General features: G+C 48.0%; 1 protein-coding gene across 1 annotated transcript in view; it reads right to left on the bottom strand.

Moving 5' to 3' along the window:
* The window catches only part of SERPINE3 (serpin family E member 3), a 50086-nt gene extending 40248 nt beyond the window's left edge, over positions 1–9838 (bottom strand). Inside the window, exon 1 of the mRNA XM_057707210.1 lies at positions 9653–9838. Coding sequence (XP_057563193.1) covers positions 9653–9838 — 186 coding nt within the window. The remainder of the gene's footprint in view (positions 1–9652) is intronic.
* Positions 9839–17445: the final 7607 nt, after the last annotated feature.

Genomic DNA, 17445 nt, shown 5'->3' with positions numbered 1-17445 from the left:
ACTGAGCATCTGTTTTGCCACAGTCTGCTGAGACTTCTCCCTCTCTCAGGGGGGCCCCAGGCTGGAGGGGTTTGTCCCCAGACAAAAGGAAAGAGCATGCCTCTAACACCACTGGTAGATGGCTATTCCCTGGATGCAGTGGAGCGCACACATGATAAAAAATGTATACTTGCTCACTTGCCTGCTGTGTTTGCCCAGGCAGTGCCGTTTGCTGGGTTGTGTGAGTTCAGGTACTTTTGTCCACAGGGGGTGGATTTTAGAAGTTAGTTTCTTTGAGAGCTGAGTGAACCCCCAGGGCAGGCACAGGACCCCAGGCTACATGGCTAGCGGTGTTGGTCATTCTTTCTCCAGTTTCATCCCAGCCCATAAGCAAAAATGTACAGACAGTCCCACAAAATGCCTTCCAGCGTTGGGTTCTGGAAGAGGCAGTCAACTCCATGGATATTTTGGTTTTTTCTTTTTTTCTTTTTTTGGCTGCACTGTGCAACAGGCAGGATCTTAGTTCCCTGAGCAGGGACCAAACCTGCAGGGGAAGCATGGAGTCCTAACCACTGGACTGCCAGGGGATCCCTGCATGGATATTTTGGAAAATTTGGAGAGGGGGTGTGAAACATAGGTGCTGGAGTTAGCAAGCCTGAATTCCAATCTTGGACAAATCACTCACCTTGCAAAGCTTTAGTTTCCTCAATCTGTAAAATGGGAATGATGATACTATCTGCCTCCCAGATGGATAGGAGGAATGCATGGAGGCCTACAGGAGGTCATGCACGTCTAGCGCCTGGCACAGAGAATGTGCGCAAAAAGGATTAGCTATAATAATAGTTATATATATTATATAATAATAGTTTTGAGATATGGACAGATCATCCTATCAATCCTCCCCCCATATACATGCTCAAAAAATGACCATCCATGCTGAATTAGTTTCCTGGGGTTGGTGCAACAATGTACCACAAACTGGGTGGCTTAGAGTAGTAGAAATATTGTCTCCCAGTTCTGGAGGCCAGAAGTTGGAAATCAAGTGGTTGGTGGGTTTGGTTCCTTTGCAGGGCTCTGTGAGAGAATCTGCTCCGTGCCTCTCTCCTAGCTTCTGGTGGGTGGTGGCAATCCTTGGTGTCCCTTGGCTTGTAGACATGTCACTGTGATCTCTGTCTCTGTCATCATAGAGCTTTGTTATAAAGACAGCAGTCATACTGGATTCAGGACCTACCCTAATTGAGTATGACCTCCTCTGAACTTGATTACATCTAAAAGACCCTATTTCCAAAGGTCACATTTACAGGTACCAGCGATTAGGACTTCCGCATACATAATTCATCCCATAATACCCACTTCCTTGTGCTGAAGAGTCTTTAATTTTTAGTTCATTCTTTTCTGCCCTTATCCTCTCTGTAGGAATTAGTTATGTGATTGCCTCTGATGCTCCGGTGAATTAATTTCTGTGGCTGAACCGCTAGGTCTCTAGTTGAGCTAGAAACATTCCAGGTAGAAGGGGTGCAGTGTCTTCTCCATGGTTTTCACTTTAGTGTTAAAGAGTTCAGTCTGATTCAACGAGTGCCTTCTGAGGTCCTACTATGTGCTAGACACTGTGGTAGATCCTAGGATACAGAGTCAAATTAGACACAATCCCTGCCCTCACGTAGCTGGGTCTGCAGAGAGAAAACCAGATTTTAAACCCTGATACCACAGGGCCTGTGCGCGGAGCTAGGAGACCAGGCAGGCTGCAGGTCCCCATTGAGGGGACAGGCCCTGCTGGGGGAGTGAAGGGCCGCCTGGGGAGAGGCCTCTCCTGCAGGGCTCAGAGTGTCCAAGGACTATTCCTGGCAGGACGCCTGGCATGGGCAGAGGACAGCAAGATGTTGTGTGTGTCTGGAGTGGAGGACAGAGGGTGAAGTGGCAAGAGGAAGGCTGCAAGGTTGAGAGTAGGAGACCCTCTCCAGAGAGCAGGCGTGGGGGAGGGGCAGCATGAGGACACAGACACTGGGGTTTGCATCCGTGCAGGATGCCGGCAGCCCCCGGGCGGGGAGGCGGTGCAGAGAGGCGGATGGTGGGCTCGAGTTTGTTGCTCACATCCCTCGCTGTGTTGTCCTGGGCAGGTGCATGATGGTCTCCAGAGAAACAGAACCAACACACACACACACACACATCCTGTGATTGTGGAGGCTGAGAAGTCCCCAGATCTGCAGTGGGCACGCTGGAGACCCAGGAGAGTCCATTTACAGCTCCAGTTTGTGTGTGAAGACCTGAAGGACAGGAGAGCTAGCGGCGTAATTCCACTCCAAAGGCTGGCGGGCGTGAGACCCAAGAAGAGCCACTGTTTTGGTTTTAATCTGAAGGTCAGGAAAGACCAGTGTCTCAGCTCAGCCGTCAGGGAGGGGGAGTTTCCCCGTACTCAGCCTTTTTGTTCTATTCAGGCCTTCAACTGATTGGACGAGGCCCACCACACGGGGGAGGGCAGTCTGCTTTACCCAGTCTACCCATTCAGATGTTAATCTCATCTAAAAACAACCTCACAGACACACCCGGGATAAAATTTGACCAAATGTTTGGGTACCCTGTGGCCCAGTCAAGTTGACACATACAGCTAACATCACAGCAGGATATGGTGTGAGTGGTGAATCTTAATTCCTAAAACCTCTGAATCTTTCTCCATGCCTGTGAGGACTAGAGGCCCAATGAACTTCTCTGTTAGTTATTGTAAAAGCTGGGTATTGAAAACTGGTTTGAACAAGGGCAAAACCTGTCATCAACAGGAAGGTAAGTCTACTGGAGGAAAATAACTCAGTGCAGGTACTGGGAAGTCCTCTACCCATTGGGAAGGCCATGGCCACAACTCTGGGGGTTCAGGCTGAGTGAGCTGAGCTCCACAGGTGGTGGTCAGGACCCTCTGTTCTGAAATGCCTGGGGGAGAGTAAGGCCAGCCCATCAAATAGGGGAGCTTCAGCCAGAGGGAGGACAGGCCAAGCTTGGGATGCAAATTTATGCAAATAGGCAGGTAGGCCCAGGAGTCCAGGCACTTTTCTCCCACCTCAAGAGCAACACGGTTCTGATTCCTCACTGTGTCTCTGGTTTTGTTTCTCCCTGTGTGTTCCACTCTGCAGGCCTGGGCAGAGTATGTGTTCCATCCCATAGGTGAGGCAGCTGGAACTGCATAGAACTGGTCTGAGAACTGGATGATACTGAGGGTGGATGTCTGGGCTGCTGTCTCTGCCAGGGTCCCCTCCTGGGAGAGGTGGGATGCACATGGGCGGGCGTTAAATGCTCACTACATGCCAGACACTGGCGGGCTGGGTGCAGGGACTGATTACACAGTGAAAGAAGATATAGCCCCTGCCCTAGAGAAGCGCACAGTTTAAGGGGAGACAGATGTGCAAATGAATATCCATGTTAAATTCCATCATAGCACTTTGTACAAAGGCCACCGGAAGACAAAAGAAAGAGCAAATAGTAATTTAGTCATCACAACAAGCCTAGGGGATAGGAATTTATTGGCCCATTTTTCAGATGAGGAAACTGAGGTTAGAAACATTTTGTTCCTTCCTCCCTGCCTGCCTCCTCTCTTTCTCTCTCTCCCACTCCTCCCCACCCTTTCTTTCTTCTCCTTTTTTATTTCTTTCATTAAACAGACATTTACTGAGCACCTCCCACATGCCAGGCACTGTGCCGGATGCGGGAATGAGCCATGAAATACACACAGCCCTGTCCTCGTAGGGATTTACAGTCCGGCAGGAGGATAGTCAGCACACAAATAGATTAAAAGCAATGTAATTACTTTCACGGTATGGAAAGTAAAGGGCACAGTGAGAGCATGAACTGGGGCTGTGTCTAGTGTTGACTGGGTTTACACAGCTGGTGGGAATCAAGGCTCCATCACCTGACTCCTGAGTCTTGGGTCCTGCCCGTGACGTGGTAAGGAAGAGGGTATTCAAACACCTCCCTGGGTAAGATCAGGTACTTGCAGAGGCCACAATGTATGGATCTATGACCATGACTTTAGGGAAAATTTCCAGCTGAATAGCTGCAGCATCTGAATTCTAGATTGTAGGCTGCTTCTAACTGGCATTAGCCAAGGGGCTTCAAGCAGCCCAGCAGCGGGGCACTCTGGCTCTAGTGTCAGTGGTGCCCGGTTATTCCGAGTTTAGATGAGCCCGCCCAGCTGGTGGGTGGGTCAAGGACATGAGGGAGAAAGAAGAGGCCAGAGGTGGGCTTGATCCTCACCAGGGTGACTGTAACAAAGGCCCAGGAACACACATCCAGTTGCACGCTTACCTTTCCTGGAGGCAGGAAGCTGGAACAACACGCATTCTGGGTGCATTATAGATTAATTAATTTTCCCGAGACTATTTCAGTTGCTGCCTCCCTCATGTGAATGAAATCCACATGATTTCCAATCAGTTGCTGTGGTTTTCTTCCTCTGTTCACATACATTAATTAGCTTGTCAGTTCATTATGGATGTTGGTACCTTTTTTACCCCTCTTCAAATTTGAACCCATATTAATTTAGCTTTGACTTCAGCAGTGTTTAAAAATAGAGCAAAAATTATTTTGAGTAACTTACAATCAGGCCTGTAAGTGTTTAAGGGGTTTGTCACAGGCGTCTAGATTTTCACTGCTTTTCTCTTTTCCTGGGCTGAAGACGTGGCTCTGATCTCTCATCTTACCTTGCAGCAACGTGAGTCAGTCTCAGTTTTCTCTATAATATTCAGCTTCACTTAAAACCTTTGGCTCTTTGACCTGCCAGGCAATCACAGGCTCTGGAAACCATCAAGACTCTCCTTTGGGTAGGCACAGGCAAATATATCTTATGATATATGCATATATATGAATATATATATGAAGAGGAAGATTAGTTATGCGTTTTTTATTTAGTGGTTGAAAAGCATGAAAACCCCAGATTCCCTCATCCTAAGACACGGGAGCTATCATTTAATGCTGTTCTAAAGAACTGATGTTTACCTGGCCATGCTTTTGGATCATCTGGTAGAACTCGTAGAAAGTACAGGTGCCTGGGCCCCATCCAGCTCAAGTGAATCAGAATCTCGGGGTAGAGCCTGGTATTTTTAATATCTAATGGGCAGCCGTGTTTGAGGAGCACGGACTGCTTGAAGACCTGGTAAAAATGGGGTGATGTGTGCTGAACTGTGTCCCCCCCAAAAAAAGATATGCTGAAGTCCTCACTGTAATTCCTCAGAATGTGATCTTATTTGGAGATAGGGTCTTTGCAGAAGCTGTCAAGTAAAGATGAGGCCGTTTGGATGGACCCTAATCCGATATGACTGGTGTCCTTGTAAAAAGGGGAAACTTATGGACAGCACACAGGGACAATGCCACGGGGAGGTGAAGGCAGAGACCGGGGTGGTGCATCTATAAGCTGCAGAACACCAAGCGGAGCTGGCAAACCACCAGAGGCTGGGAGAGAGGCATGGAGCAGATGTTCCCTCACAGCCCTCCGAAGGAACCGGCTCCCCTACGCCTTGGTCTTGGACTTCTGGCCTCCAGAATGGTGAGATAATACATTTCTGTTGTTCTAAGCCACCCATGTGTGGTACTCTGTTATACGATTCCCAGGAATCTAACGCAAGGGGTCATGGCCTTATGCTTGGCAGCGCCCATGCCTGCTATGAGTGCCTGGAGCTGCTTTGGAATCACATTTGGTTGCGTCTGAACCAGGTAGCATCTCTCATAGACCCCGTCCCCAGCCCAGGGCCTCCTCTGAGGGCTATGGGGACAGCCTATAAAAGATCCATCCCCGTGTATCATGTCTACTCTGGCCATTGTTTCGGGCTCACTCAATCCTGCCCACTCTCTGCTGCCGACCTCCAGCTTTGCCTCTGGAATTAGGCCTTCACCCTCTCCTTACGAGGTGATGCTCTGAGTCTTTCCACGTTCCCTGCTCTGGCCGCCGACCCCAGTGACCCTTCAGCTGGTCCTCCCTACACCCACATTCCTTCCCTGTTCCTGGAACCCCAGCAGGGGCTGAGCCCTCCTTTCCCACATGCTGGAGGTTGGATAGACCCCCCGAATGCCTGGGGCTCTTCCTCTGGTCCCCAAAGCAGGGATCAGGTCTGGTTTCTGGATATGGGACGTCCTCACAGCCACCAGGTTGGTGTCACCTGCTGTCCCCTGGCTGAAACTCCATCTCCGCTTATTTCGTAGATCTGAACATAACAACATTCTTCCTTAAGAAGTAAACATTCCTAGTGACTGGTCCTGCAGGGGGCATCCACTGGCTTGCTTCTTCCAGGTACAGCGCTTCATGAAAGCTATGTGGCTGATGTGCTGGATGAGACACCAGCCATTTCTACTCTGGGCTCACCAGATTCGTTCAGAAGGACCATGAAGCATCAGAATATCATTTTAGAAAATTCCCGAACATGAGGAAAATGAGATGATCTGTAATCTGTTTGTTGAAACATCCAGGTAGAAAGTAGAAAACTCAGTTTGCCATCCAAACCTTTATTTTATACATTTGGGATAGATGAAATGAAGGCCCTGAATTTTTCACTTCTTATCTGTTTTTGCTGTCACTGTCTAACCCCCACTCCACCCCCAAACCCTCCTCAGCTGGAGTAGCTGAAGCCGGGCACCCCCCTCTTGTTCCTAAGCCAGTGCTGATCAGCCCAGTAAATACAGGCAGAATCTCTCTCCCCGACTGGGCGAGGCCTGGAGTTCGTCTTGCTATTGGGAGCCTGATGGTGTTGCGGGCATGAGCCCATGTTTACTGAAAGCCCAGGGGCTTTACCTGTAGGCAGTGGGGTGTAGAGGTGAAAACGATGAGAACCTGGGATTCAGACTTGGGCTGGGTTGCTGGTCTCTGCTTCCTGGCCGTGAGATCTTGGGCTACTTCTTAACTTCTTAATTCCTCTTCTGTAAAACGAGGTTCATGAAGGATGACTCTGTAAATTTATTGTGAGGCTCATGGGAGATGTTTTGCAGAAAGCACTTGGCACGGATTAAGTCCTGGACTAGCAGGAGTTCCTGTTACTTTTACACCGCGCCTCCTCCTGTGGTGTACCCCTGTGCCTACGGCTTCCAGCCCAGGCCCTCTCTGAGACCAGTGCTCCTTCCTGGGTCTTTGTTTCGTCTGTGTGATGACCCCTTACTTGCGTCTGCTTGGGGCCCTCCCTGAATTCAGGCAGACCACAGAGAACTATGATGTTTCCCCCTCCTGACTTTAGGTATCGCCTCTGCCCAGACTGGGGCCCCCAGAAGAATGACAGTCACAGATGTAACCCAATGGTCCATCCCCTTCCGTTAGTGCTGGCGGGGTCAGCTCTGACGGCAGCCTAACCTTGTGCAGACCCGCCTTCCTCATCCCGCAGGTCAGCTGCTGAGGCCTCAACAGACCATGTGACCAAACTGCCTACCTCAGGACCTTGGCATATGAGAAACGTCAGGACTTCAGGGGAAAACAGCCCTCATGTCCTTAAGTATTTTATATTTTGAATCATCAGAGATATTCATCTCTCTTTTCCTTTTCTGTAGAAGAGGAAATAGAAAGCAAAAACCCATCACATTACAGAAACTTGAAAATGGATGTAAATCTACACAGGTCTCTTGGTGCCATTATAGGCAAAACACCGATCGAATTGCAAAGTAGAGTGAGAACGTCAATAAACTCTGTGTGTGTGTGTGTGTGTGTGTGTGTGTGTGTGTGTGAGAAGATGACACCGTCCCGATAGATCTCTTCAGCGAAGGGCCTGCCGAGTCAGCGTCACACAAGCTCAGCCACACTCTCCTTGGAAGAGAGCCCCTCCCACTCCCTGCCCCCCACCTGACTGGTTATAGCTTGTCTGCTTCCAGCTGACCGGGAGCATCCTGGGACCTGGTCTTGTGTTCCCAACGTAGAGCTGGGCTTCTGGCACATGGTACGTGCTCAGTAAATACTGGACAAATGTGAGAACGAGGTCCTACGTCCTTCCTGAGTCTCCCCTCACTCACGGCTGTTGCAAGCCTGGCCTGCACGTGTCAATTCCTTCACTTTAAAAAGGAGCCCCTCCTAGGTGCTGAGTACTTACTGGACATTTTTTCCGTGTACTGTTTAGTTCCTTTCTCACGAGAACCCTGTGAGGAGGGTATTCTTATCCTCATTTGGCAAAGGAGGCCCCTAAGATGCAGAGATGGAAGAGTTTGCTTGGGTCACACAGCTAACCGGACACAGAACCAGGAGTCGGTCCTGGTTTTTGCTTAGTTGCTCAGCTCTTTTATTTTTATGTAAGCTTCGAAGCTCTTAAACCACATCAATCCCAACGATACAGTCACTGTTTTGAGGGCAGGAAGCAAGGGTACTCTTTCTTTAAAACTCTCACAGTGTAAGGAATACCTGATAAAAAATTGTTGATTGATCCTCATAAAAGGCCTTGTTGTCAGACAGCTGACCAGTCTCATGACAAGCCTTTCTCTTCGAGAACCTTCAGATCCACAAGTTTGGCTCCACGACACAGGGATGACAGCAAGTATTATGTTTGAGGACAGGATCGGCCATCAAGTCCGTAACCCTGGAAACCTGCTTTGCCAGGAGCAGTGGGCATGAGTCAAGTTCATGGTTAAGGTTCTTAATACCTTTTAACCTTCTGTGCCCTGTATACACAGAGACAGGCAGTCAGCGTGGATTAAAGGAGCCCCAGTTAACCCATACCTCTTCATATTTGGTCATTGCCCGGAAGTGGGCTGCCAGGTACTGAAGATTAACTGGTCTGGATTTTCTGCCTGGGAAGATTAGCTGACCCTTGCAGCAGCTGAGGGTCCCTGGGCTGAGTGGCACTGATTGTTGGTCAGGGCAATGGAAAGTTCTGTTTAAGGTGGAGGTTTCGAGAGAATGCCGGTCTGTGTTGTGTTATGGGAGTGTATTAGTTGCTAGAGTTGCCGTAGCAAGTACCACAGGCTATGTGGCTTAAACAACAGAGATTGATTGTTTTGCAGTTCTCGAGGCTGGAAGTCTGAGATCACGGTGTCGGCAGGGTTGGTTTCTTCTGTGGCCCCTGTCTTTGCTGGTCGATGGCCATCTTCTCCCTGTATCTTCAAATGCTCTTTCCTCTGTATGTGTCTGTGTCCTAATCTCCTCTTCTTATAAGGACACCAGTCCAGTTAGATTAAGTGTCCACCCTAACTTTTGTTACCTCTTTAAAGACCCTATCTTTAAATACAGTGACATTCTGAGGTTCTGGGGGTTAGGGCTTCAACACATGAACAGCTCCCGTAACAGTGAGAGCATTGGTATGGTTACCAAAAGGCTTATCACAGGTGGCTGCCCCACACCCCCCACAGTTGCCATGACATTTGGTCCTGTAAAAGGAGCTGTTTCCTGCTGTGGCTGGGTGGGGGGGCATAAAATGGAGGCCTGTCAGGAAGCTTTGACTTGGGGACCCAGAATCAATGTTATGCCCCGGGACTCAAGAAGGAGGATGAGAATTATCCTTCAAACCAGGAAGCTTTGGAGAGTGAAAGAAAGAGCTGTTGATAAGTATATGTGGTCAGCAGATACAGACTAGGAAGGTCTGGATAATGGGAGTCATTGGTGTTTTTATTAATAAAGCATGTTACCATACTTTTCTGCTCTCCAATCCTACACTGAGTTATGTCAGGGTATCACTGGCATTTAACACACAAGAATTTCTGATTTGTTTGTTATTGATTTCAAGGTATGCTTTACCCTGTTAAAGTTCTTAGTGGCAAGGAACAGAATCCGATTCTGGCTGCTCTGAGCATAATTGGAATTGTTATAAAGGATATTGGTGGCTCCCAGCATCTCCGGGAGGGCCAGAGAACCAAGCTGTGGTGCACAGCCAGGAACAATGCCCCGAAGTCCTCCCTGGAACTGTCCAGTGAGGGGCTCCATGGGTGCACACAGTAGCCTGTGTTTTTTTTTAAAAATAAGTTTATTTTATTTGTTGTCTGCATTGGGTCTTAACTGCTGCACATGGGCTTTCTGTAGTTGTGGAGAGTGGGGGTTACTCTTCGTTGTGGTGAGCAGGCTTCTCCTTGTGGTGGGCTCTCTTGTTGCGGAGCATGGGCTCTAGGCGCATGGGCTTCAGTAGTTGCAGCATGTGGTCTCAGTAGTTGTGGCTTGTAGGCTCTAGAGCCACAGGCTCAGTAGTTGTGGTGCTCGGGCTTCGTTGCTCCACGGCATGTGGGATCTTCCTGGAGCAGGGATCGAACCTGTTGTCCCCTGCATTGGCAGGCGGATTCTCAACCACTGCGCCACCCGGGAAGTCCCGCAGCCTGTGCTTTGATACCACACATCCTGGATGCTGGATATGGCCTCTGGTCTGGACAGTTGTGCTGGTTACTTAGCTTCCTCCCGTCCTCCCATTCCATTTTCTGCACAGCAGCCAGAGTGATCTTTAAAAACTGCTGGTCACATCACTCCTCTGCTCTTGTGGCCGCCCATTGCGTGGGGGTGCCCAGGCCCCTCCTGCTGCCTGCCCTCATCCTCCGTGTTCCTCGGCTACAAGCTCTTCCCACCTCAGTGCCTTTGCACCGTCGCTGTTCCCTCTGCCTGGGACTCTCTGCCCCAGGGTGGAGAGGGTTTCTTCTTATAATTCAGGTTTCTGCTTAAATGTCACCTTCTCAGAAAAGAGACCTTTTCTAACCACACAGTCCACAGAAACTGTTCCCTCCAGATGATTCCAGTCATCGTAATAACACCCTGGGTTATCACAGCCTTTATCAGAATTGTTGTCCATTCATTGGCTGACACTCTTGGTGTCTGTTTCTGGGCTCGAGGCTGTTTTGTGTAAACACCCCTGCTGTTCCCTGCTCTCTCCTCAGCCCCGGACGCTGTCTGATCCAGATAAGTGCTCAGTAAATGCTACACCCCTTCTTCCACGAATGTTTGCTGAATAATTAAGAGAAGGGGTAGCATTCCACGGGGGTTGGGGGGGGGGGTTACTCTGTGCATCCTGAGGCAGGGATGGGAGGTCAAACACTGCCCTCTCTACTCCCAGGGAGTAAGAATGAGTCGGCTGATTTTAAGAGCCCAGGATGCACGTTTTTCCTCAGGAGGAAGGCTGACTGCTGGCCTCACAGGGCAGGAGGAAGGGCCAGCCCTCCCCCAGGCAATGGCTCAGCCTGTGAACAGGACCCCATCAGGAGGCTTTTTCTGCAGAGCAAGCACTCCTCACAGGTTTGCAGGCTCAGGAAAAAAGACCTCTGTCTGACCCCACCTTCTGGTTTCAGGTTAATTGGTCTGGGTGGGGCCTGGGCATCCCTAGTGGTGAAAACAACTCCTCTGGTGCTTCTCAGATGAGGCCCAGCTGGAGAAGCAGGCAGAGCTCAGGCCCTCAACTTCCACAGCCCACAGTCCTTGGGATGCTGGTTGGCTTGCCGATCCCCGCGTGGCCGGGTTCCACCCAGCTCCCAGGGGATACGGCCGGCTCTCTGACCTCTCTTTCAGTGGGAGTACAAGGCTCTGATTTGGCCTTAGTTCCCAGCCAGCTACTTCTGGAGGGCCCCGCATTTCAAAGGTATGGGACTTGCTCAGACATTAGTGAGATTTTCTATCTAATTTTGCTCATGTGATGTTTGTGCATGTGTGTGTGTTTTCTGTGATGGCCAGAACCCCCCAATTGAGGGGGTGCAGCAAGGTGGGATCCCTGGGCACAACTGGTTCCCCACCAAGATGCAATCCAATAGCTATATATCAAAACTTCCCCTCCAGCCCCGATACGCAGTACAGACTTCCAGACCTAGTCTGCTCAGGTGCACCCAATCAAGCTGTTTTCCTTTCCCGGCGTTTGTATATAGGTCTCAGATGCCTCTGCTGCATTCAGCACCTTGGCTTTGCTGGGACCACAGTGGATACCCCGGGCCCTGGAGGATGCCAGGTAGGTCCTCTCATTTCTGACTGCATCTCTGGACCAAATGGGGTCTTGTTCCCCCTCATCTCTGTGTCCTTCTGAGGTGTACAGTCCCCAGCCTCTGCCTTCTGGACCCTTACCTGAAAGTTCCAGTAACTTAGCTAGCCTGAAACTGTAAGTTCCATGCATGCAGAAATTGTGTCCCAGCCATCACTGCGTCCCCAGCACTTAATACTGTAGCTGGCATAGTCATCCCCCAGTAAAGAATTGAAGGAATGAATGATCTCCTACCCTCCGGTCTTCTGTTCTGACTCCAAGCACAGTTTCCTTGAACATGGTTATTTGGAGTGAGAGACAGGTTTCTGTTTTACCTGTAATGATGCTGTGTGGTACTAGTCTTTAGTCCAATACAGGAGAACAACATGGTTCTTGGAAAAACCTCAGTAATTACAGGTTAGACATTGGCAACAATTATAATTTTTGGTTGAATTTACCAGCCATGATCTCAATCATTGATTCTCAGTCCTGGTTGTACTTAAAAATCCTCCTCAGGTGATTTTAAACTGTAGATGTTGGGTTCCCAAGCAAATCAATGGAAACTTAATCTCTGAGGTTTGAGCTTTGAACATCTTCACAGGTGATTCTGCAGCCCACTGATGGTTGAGAACTGATCTTGGGTGGCCTCGGCCTGCAGTGTCTTGAAGCAGGGTTTCGGTTCCTGGCCAGTGATTGAGGTTGGGTCACGGTGGTGAGGGCACCAAATCCTAGCCACTAAGAGTAGTGGTCAGTGACAAGGCCCTGGACCTAAGGCTTTGCAGAAAAGAATTCCCACAAAGATGGAAAGTAGTGAAACAACTAAAGTATTAGCAAAAAGCAGAGTACGTGTGGATAGACACACAGGCAGACTCAAGAGAGAGTCGTGCCCTTGTATCAGTTTGAATCACTTATATGGGGCATTTCTTCCGTGTTTCCTTTGACCAATCATTTTGATTTGCCTGGTTCAGAGTCTGTATTTGGTGTATCTCAGGATTTTCCCACGTGTGCGTGCACATCTCTCAGCCAAGATGGATTCCACCAAAGAGGCCTATGGGCAGGTTTGGCCATTTGGCATCACTCCACTTTTGACCTTCAAGAAGCCTTTCTGTGCATGTGTAATCGGGGGAGGTCCCCTGACTTCAAGAATGAGGAATGTATGGTCTCTTATATTCTATCTGGGCAGGAACCAGCCTCCTCTCCCAATCGTCCTGTTATTCCTGCCTCAGAGTACCAATCCACAGGGAACAAACTCAGACAATTTGCCTTGGGGGCCCATCTGTCTCCTGCCTCAGAACCACTGATGTAAACAAGAGTGAGATTGCCAAGGTCTGGTGTGTTGGTTACTCTAGGAGCACCTTACAGAAAAGCCTGGGAGTGGCTGTGTTGCTTCTAGGAGGCTATTTGGAAACTGCCTGATGTCTTAGAAGAGTGGTTCTTAAAAGGAAGTCCCAGGACCAGGAGCTTCAGCATAACCTGGAAACCTGTTATTTTAAAATGTTATTTTAAAAGTCCCAGTCCCAGTGCAGACCTACTGAAGCAAAGATTCTGGGAATGGCATCTAGCAATCTGCAGTTTAACAAGCCCTCCAGGTGATTCTACTACAGGCTCAAGTTTGAGAACTACCCCTTTAGGGCACATTTATGACACCTGGAGGAAGTCTCCACTTTGGGCGTCTGCTCCCCTCCACCTATACTGCGTCTTGACTGGGTTCTTTATCAGACCCAAATCCATCCATGCAACTGATATTAGTCAAACCTCTACTACAGCTAGGTACTTTTCTAGGCTCTGGAGATGCAAAGGTAAGCAAATTAGGCAAGGTCCCTGTTCTCCTGGAGCTAATAATCCTTTGGAGAGGACAGATATTATTTCAAAACAGTAGCCTAATTACATAGTAAATGGTGAAAGCTGCTGTGCAGGAAAAAAAATAGCTTATGATGGGGGATTTGACCTCATTTGAGAGGACAGCCTTCTCTAAGGAAGTGACCTTTGAGCTGGGACCTTAAGATTAGTACGAGTTAGTAGGTGAGGGGTGTTTGTAGAAGAAGAGAGAGATTCAGATGTGGGAAGGACAGGCATGAAGGCTGTGCCGTGGGTGACAGCATGACACTCAAAGTGCTGAAAGAGGCCAGTGTGGTGGGAGTAGGGGTGCTGGACACTGGAGAGATGGGTGTTAAAGCAGGGAGCCACTATAGTAGTGGCCATAGTGTGTGTGTGTGTACACACACACAAATATCTATATACACACACAGCCCCCTATTGACAGTAGATATATGTAGCAGTGTATATAGTGGCTATAGTGTATATATAAATAATGTGGATGTATATATTGTATATACATATATCAAATGTATATTATAAAATATATATAGCAACATATACAGTGGCTATAGCATGGCCATTGGGTCTCTGTGGTTACCTTCTCCATTCACAACCCCTCATTCTGCCCTAGACATGATTCTGCATCAAGGCTAACTCCCCAGCCTTGGCTCTTTTCATCCACCAAGTTCACCTCATTTGGCAGTAATGACAGCCCCCAGGAAAAGTCCAGATTGGATCAGCGCTGGGGACTGTTATTTCAGCACCCTGGGGATTCACAGCTGTGAAAAGCTGGTTCAGCCCCACTCCCTTTCTTTAAATCAGCAATGACCTAAACAAACGAACGCCAACGCCCAGGAAATTCAGCTGGAGGCAGTGCACGGAAAACCAACTGAAAGTTGATGGTTCTCAAAAGCTACAGCGGAAAGCCAGACTTTATCGATTTGTCCACATAGCCCTCTAGAGCTCACATTTCTCATAGAAATTGCTGTTCAGAATTGTTTCAATGCAAATACTATAGTATTCCAGTCTCCCTAGAGAATTTCACTTCCTAGTAAGACTAAATCTGTGGATGTCTTCCTCTTCTAATATTTTTGAATCAGACTTCAAGGCTTTGCATTTTTGGAGCTCCTAAGAGGAGTAATGTACAATGTGAAATTCTTCAGGAATCCCTCAAGGAAATCAGTGGCATAGATCACACATTCCCAGCACCCCACAAACGAAGCTGAATATATGATGTGAGCGTGTGGGAGGGAGGCTAATAATTCTGATATGCGTGTTGGGGGGTTGGGTAATAGATGAAGCAATGTTTCCTTCTGGAGAGAATAGGGACCTGAGTCTTCTCAGGCTTTATTTCTTCCATTGATTTGAGCTGCCCTTTGGACCAAGAGGTTGTAGAAAAGAGAGGAGAGACGCCAAAGGGAAACATTTGGCCTCCGTACTTGAGAGAAATGGCAGTGCAAGCAAGGAGAGCTAAGTCTCGCAAGGCAAAGCTGCAGAAAGATGTGAAAACAAAAAGGACAGGGGACGAGATGAGGCAGGGATCACCTGTGTTTGGGGTGGTTTGAGAGGGCTTTTCTGCAGAGAATCGTGCTGTGGTAAAAGACAAATGGATGGAAATTCGTCGTTTAAAATAACACATTGGCCAAAGGGTGAACTGGTAAAAATGAATATCACCCTAAGTTTTTCAGATAGTGATAATTTTATTTTGCCGGAGAGGCAGTTCAGCAACCTTTTCTAGGTGAGTAAGCATTTCTGCTCATATTCTAGCATATTGAATGGTTTTAATGGTTTTGGTGTTTATTGCTTTTATATTTTATTTCCAATTTACTTTCAGGCATTTGTGACGCTTTTACTTGCTAATCAGTGTGTTCATGAATTCTTAAAATTTTGCCTTTGGCTGTTAGTGAATTCTCCATCTGGAAAAAAATGGTTAAAAACTAATCTTTCTAATCACCTGCTGAGTTTTTTTCTGCTGTCTCCTGAATGCATGTAAAAGCAATTTTGTCCATTTTGGAAGTTATTATTTTAAATTTTTAATTCACTTTCAATTGATGGGGTGACAGCTGTCCCAGTTCGCTTGGGACTGAAGGGTTTCCGGGAATATGGAGCTTTGAGTGCTTAAAACTGCAAGTGTCCAGGGCAAAATAAGATGAGGTCATTGCAGGTAGCAATGTCTGCCGGGCAGAGATAGCCAGCTCTCCCCCAGGCACTCACATTTTTCTTTCATAGTGTCACATTTTTGTCCAGCCAGGGACACATTTCCCAGCCTCTTTTGCCTCCAGGTGTGGCCATATGATTGGTTCTCATCAATGTCTGTAATGTTAGCAGAAGTGATGCAGAAGCAGGTGCTTCTCTACTTGCTTCTCCTATATTACCTGGATGTTGACACCCAAGGCAACCTTGGGGATGCTGTGCATTGAAGATGGAAGAGCCACTGTGGACCTGGGTTAGTGGTTGACCGTGTGTGGCCAGAGCTTCCCACCATCCACCTTGCTGCCACTGCCGTGGGGCAAACAGAATACAAGCTTCTATTGGGTATCAAAAGTGAGGGGTCAATGTTCCAGCAGTTAGTGCTATTATAATTAATATAGCTGTCCAACCTTTTCAGCTATTTTTGACCATTTTGATTGTATATTATTTTTAAAATTAAAGGCTAGGGAGTTTTACCATATACGTTTTTTTAAAAAATCATCCATGATGTTCTATAATCACCATTTAAAATTTGTTTTTATTACTCTATTTATTGGCTGCATTGGGTCTTCGTCGCTTCACTCGGGCTTACTCTAGTTGTGGCGAGCAGGGCTACTCTTCATTGCAGTGTGTGGGCTTCTCATTGCGTGGGCTTCTCTTGCTGTGGAGCATGGGCTCTGGGTGTGCGGGCTTCAGTAGTTGTGACTCATGGGCTCTAGAGCACAGGCTCAGTAGTTGTGGTGCGTGGGCTTAGTTGCTCTGCAGCATGTGGGATCTCCCAGGACCAGGGATTGAACCTGTGTCCCCTGCATTGGCAGGCAGATTCTTAACCACTGTGCAACCAGGAAAGTCCCTATAGTCACCATTTGATGTGACTTTTGCTGTCAGATTTGAGGGCTGAAAATCCCCAGTGTGGATTCAGACACAGTTTGGACTTCGGCAGAGAATTCTTAGAACAAGAGTGGTGGGTATGGCAGTGAGGGAAAGGCCCACTGGCAGATTTCTTGTCTGAGAGGGGTGGGGGGGGGAAGGAAGGATATGAGATTACTGCAGGTAATAGTCTTCATTCCTTTCAACCTAAAACATAACGCGTCCCTTACCCGAGGCTCATGAAAACTGCATCTTGACTCCAAATCTAGACTTTCTTTAGAAAGCTAAATAGGGCTGGCAGCTCTGTAAAAATACTGAGGGTATCAGCAGCCACTTTACCAACCAGAATTCCCCTTAGATTTTTAAAAATCTGGGAATAATGGTGCTTACCTTTATGAGTTAAATGAGACAACATATTTGAAAATACATTGGTAGGTGCCCCATACATCTTACTTTCCTTCTTTCTTTACAAAAAGAAAAATGGCATTGTTTTCCTTCTCTTATTAACATGATTCAAATGTTCCAAGGTAGTGTATCTACCAGAGTTCTTGAGAAGTGGATGCTAAGATGAAATTAGATGTGCAGAAGATTCACTGGGTGGGTGGGTGGGTGGGGGGGAGAAACTGTGAAGAATAAAGGTGGGGAGAGGGGAGAGCCGTCGATCTGAGATGCTGGTTTGACACCTGGGAGAGAAGAAAGGATTGGGTAGAAAGAGCGTGAGAGTTTGGTGCAG

Source organism: Hippopotamus amphibius, chromosome 14 (assembly GCF_030028045.1).
Source record: "Hippopotamus amphibius kiboko isolate mHipAmp2 chromosome 14, mHipAmp2.hap2, whole genome shotgun sequence".
Taxonomy (NCBI): Eukaryota; Metazoa; Chordata; class Mammalia; order Artiodactyla; family Hippopotamidae; genus Hippopotamus; species Hippopotamus amphibius.
This window is presented reverse-complemented; position numbering and strand designations above follow the sequence as displayed.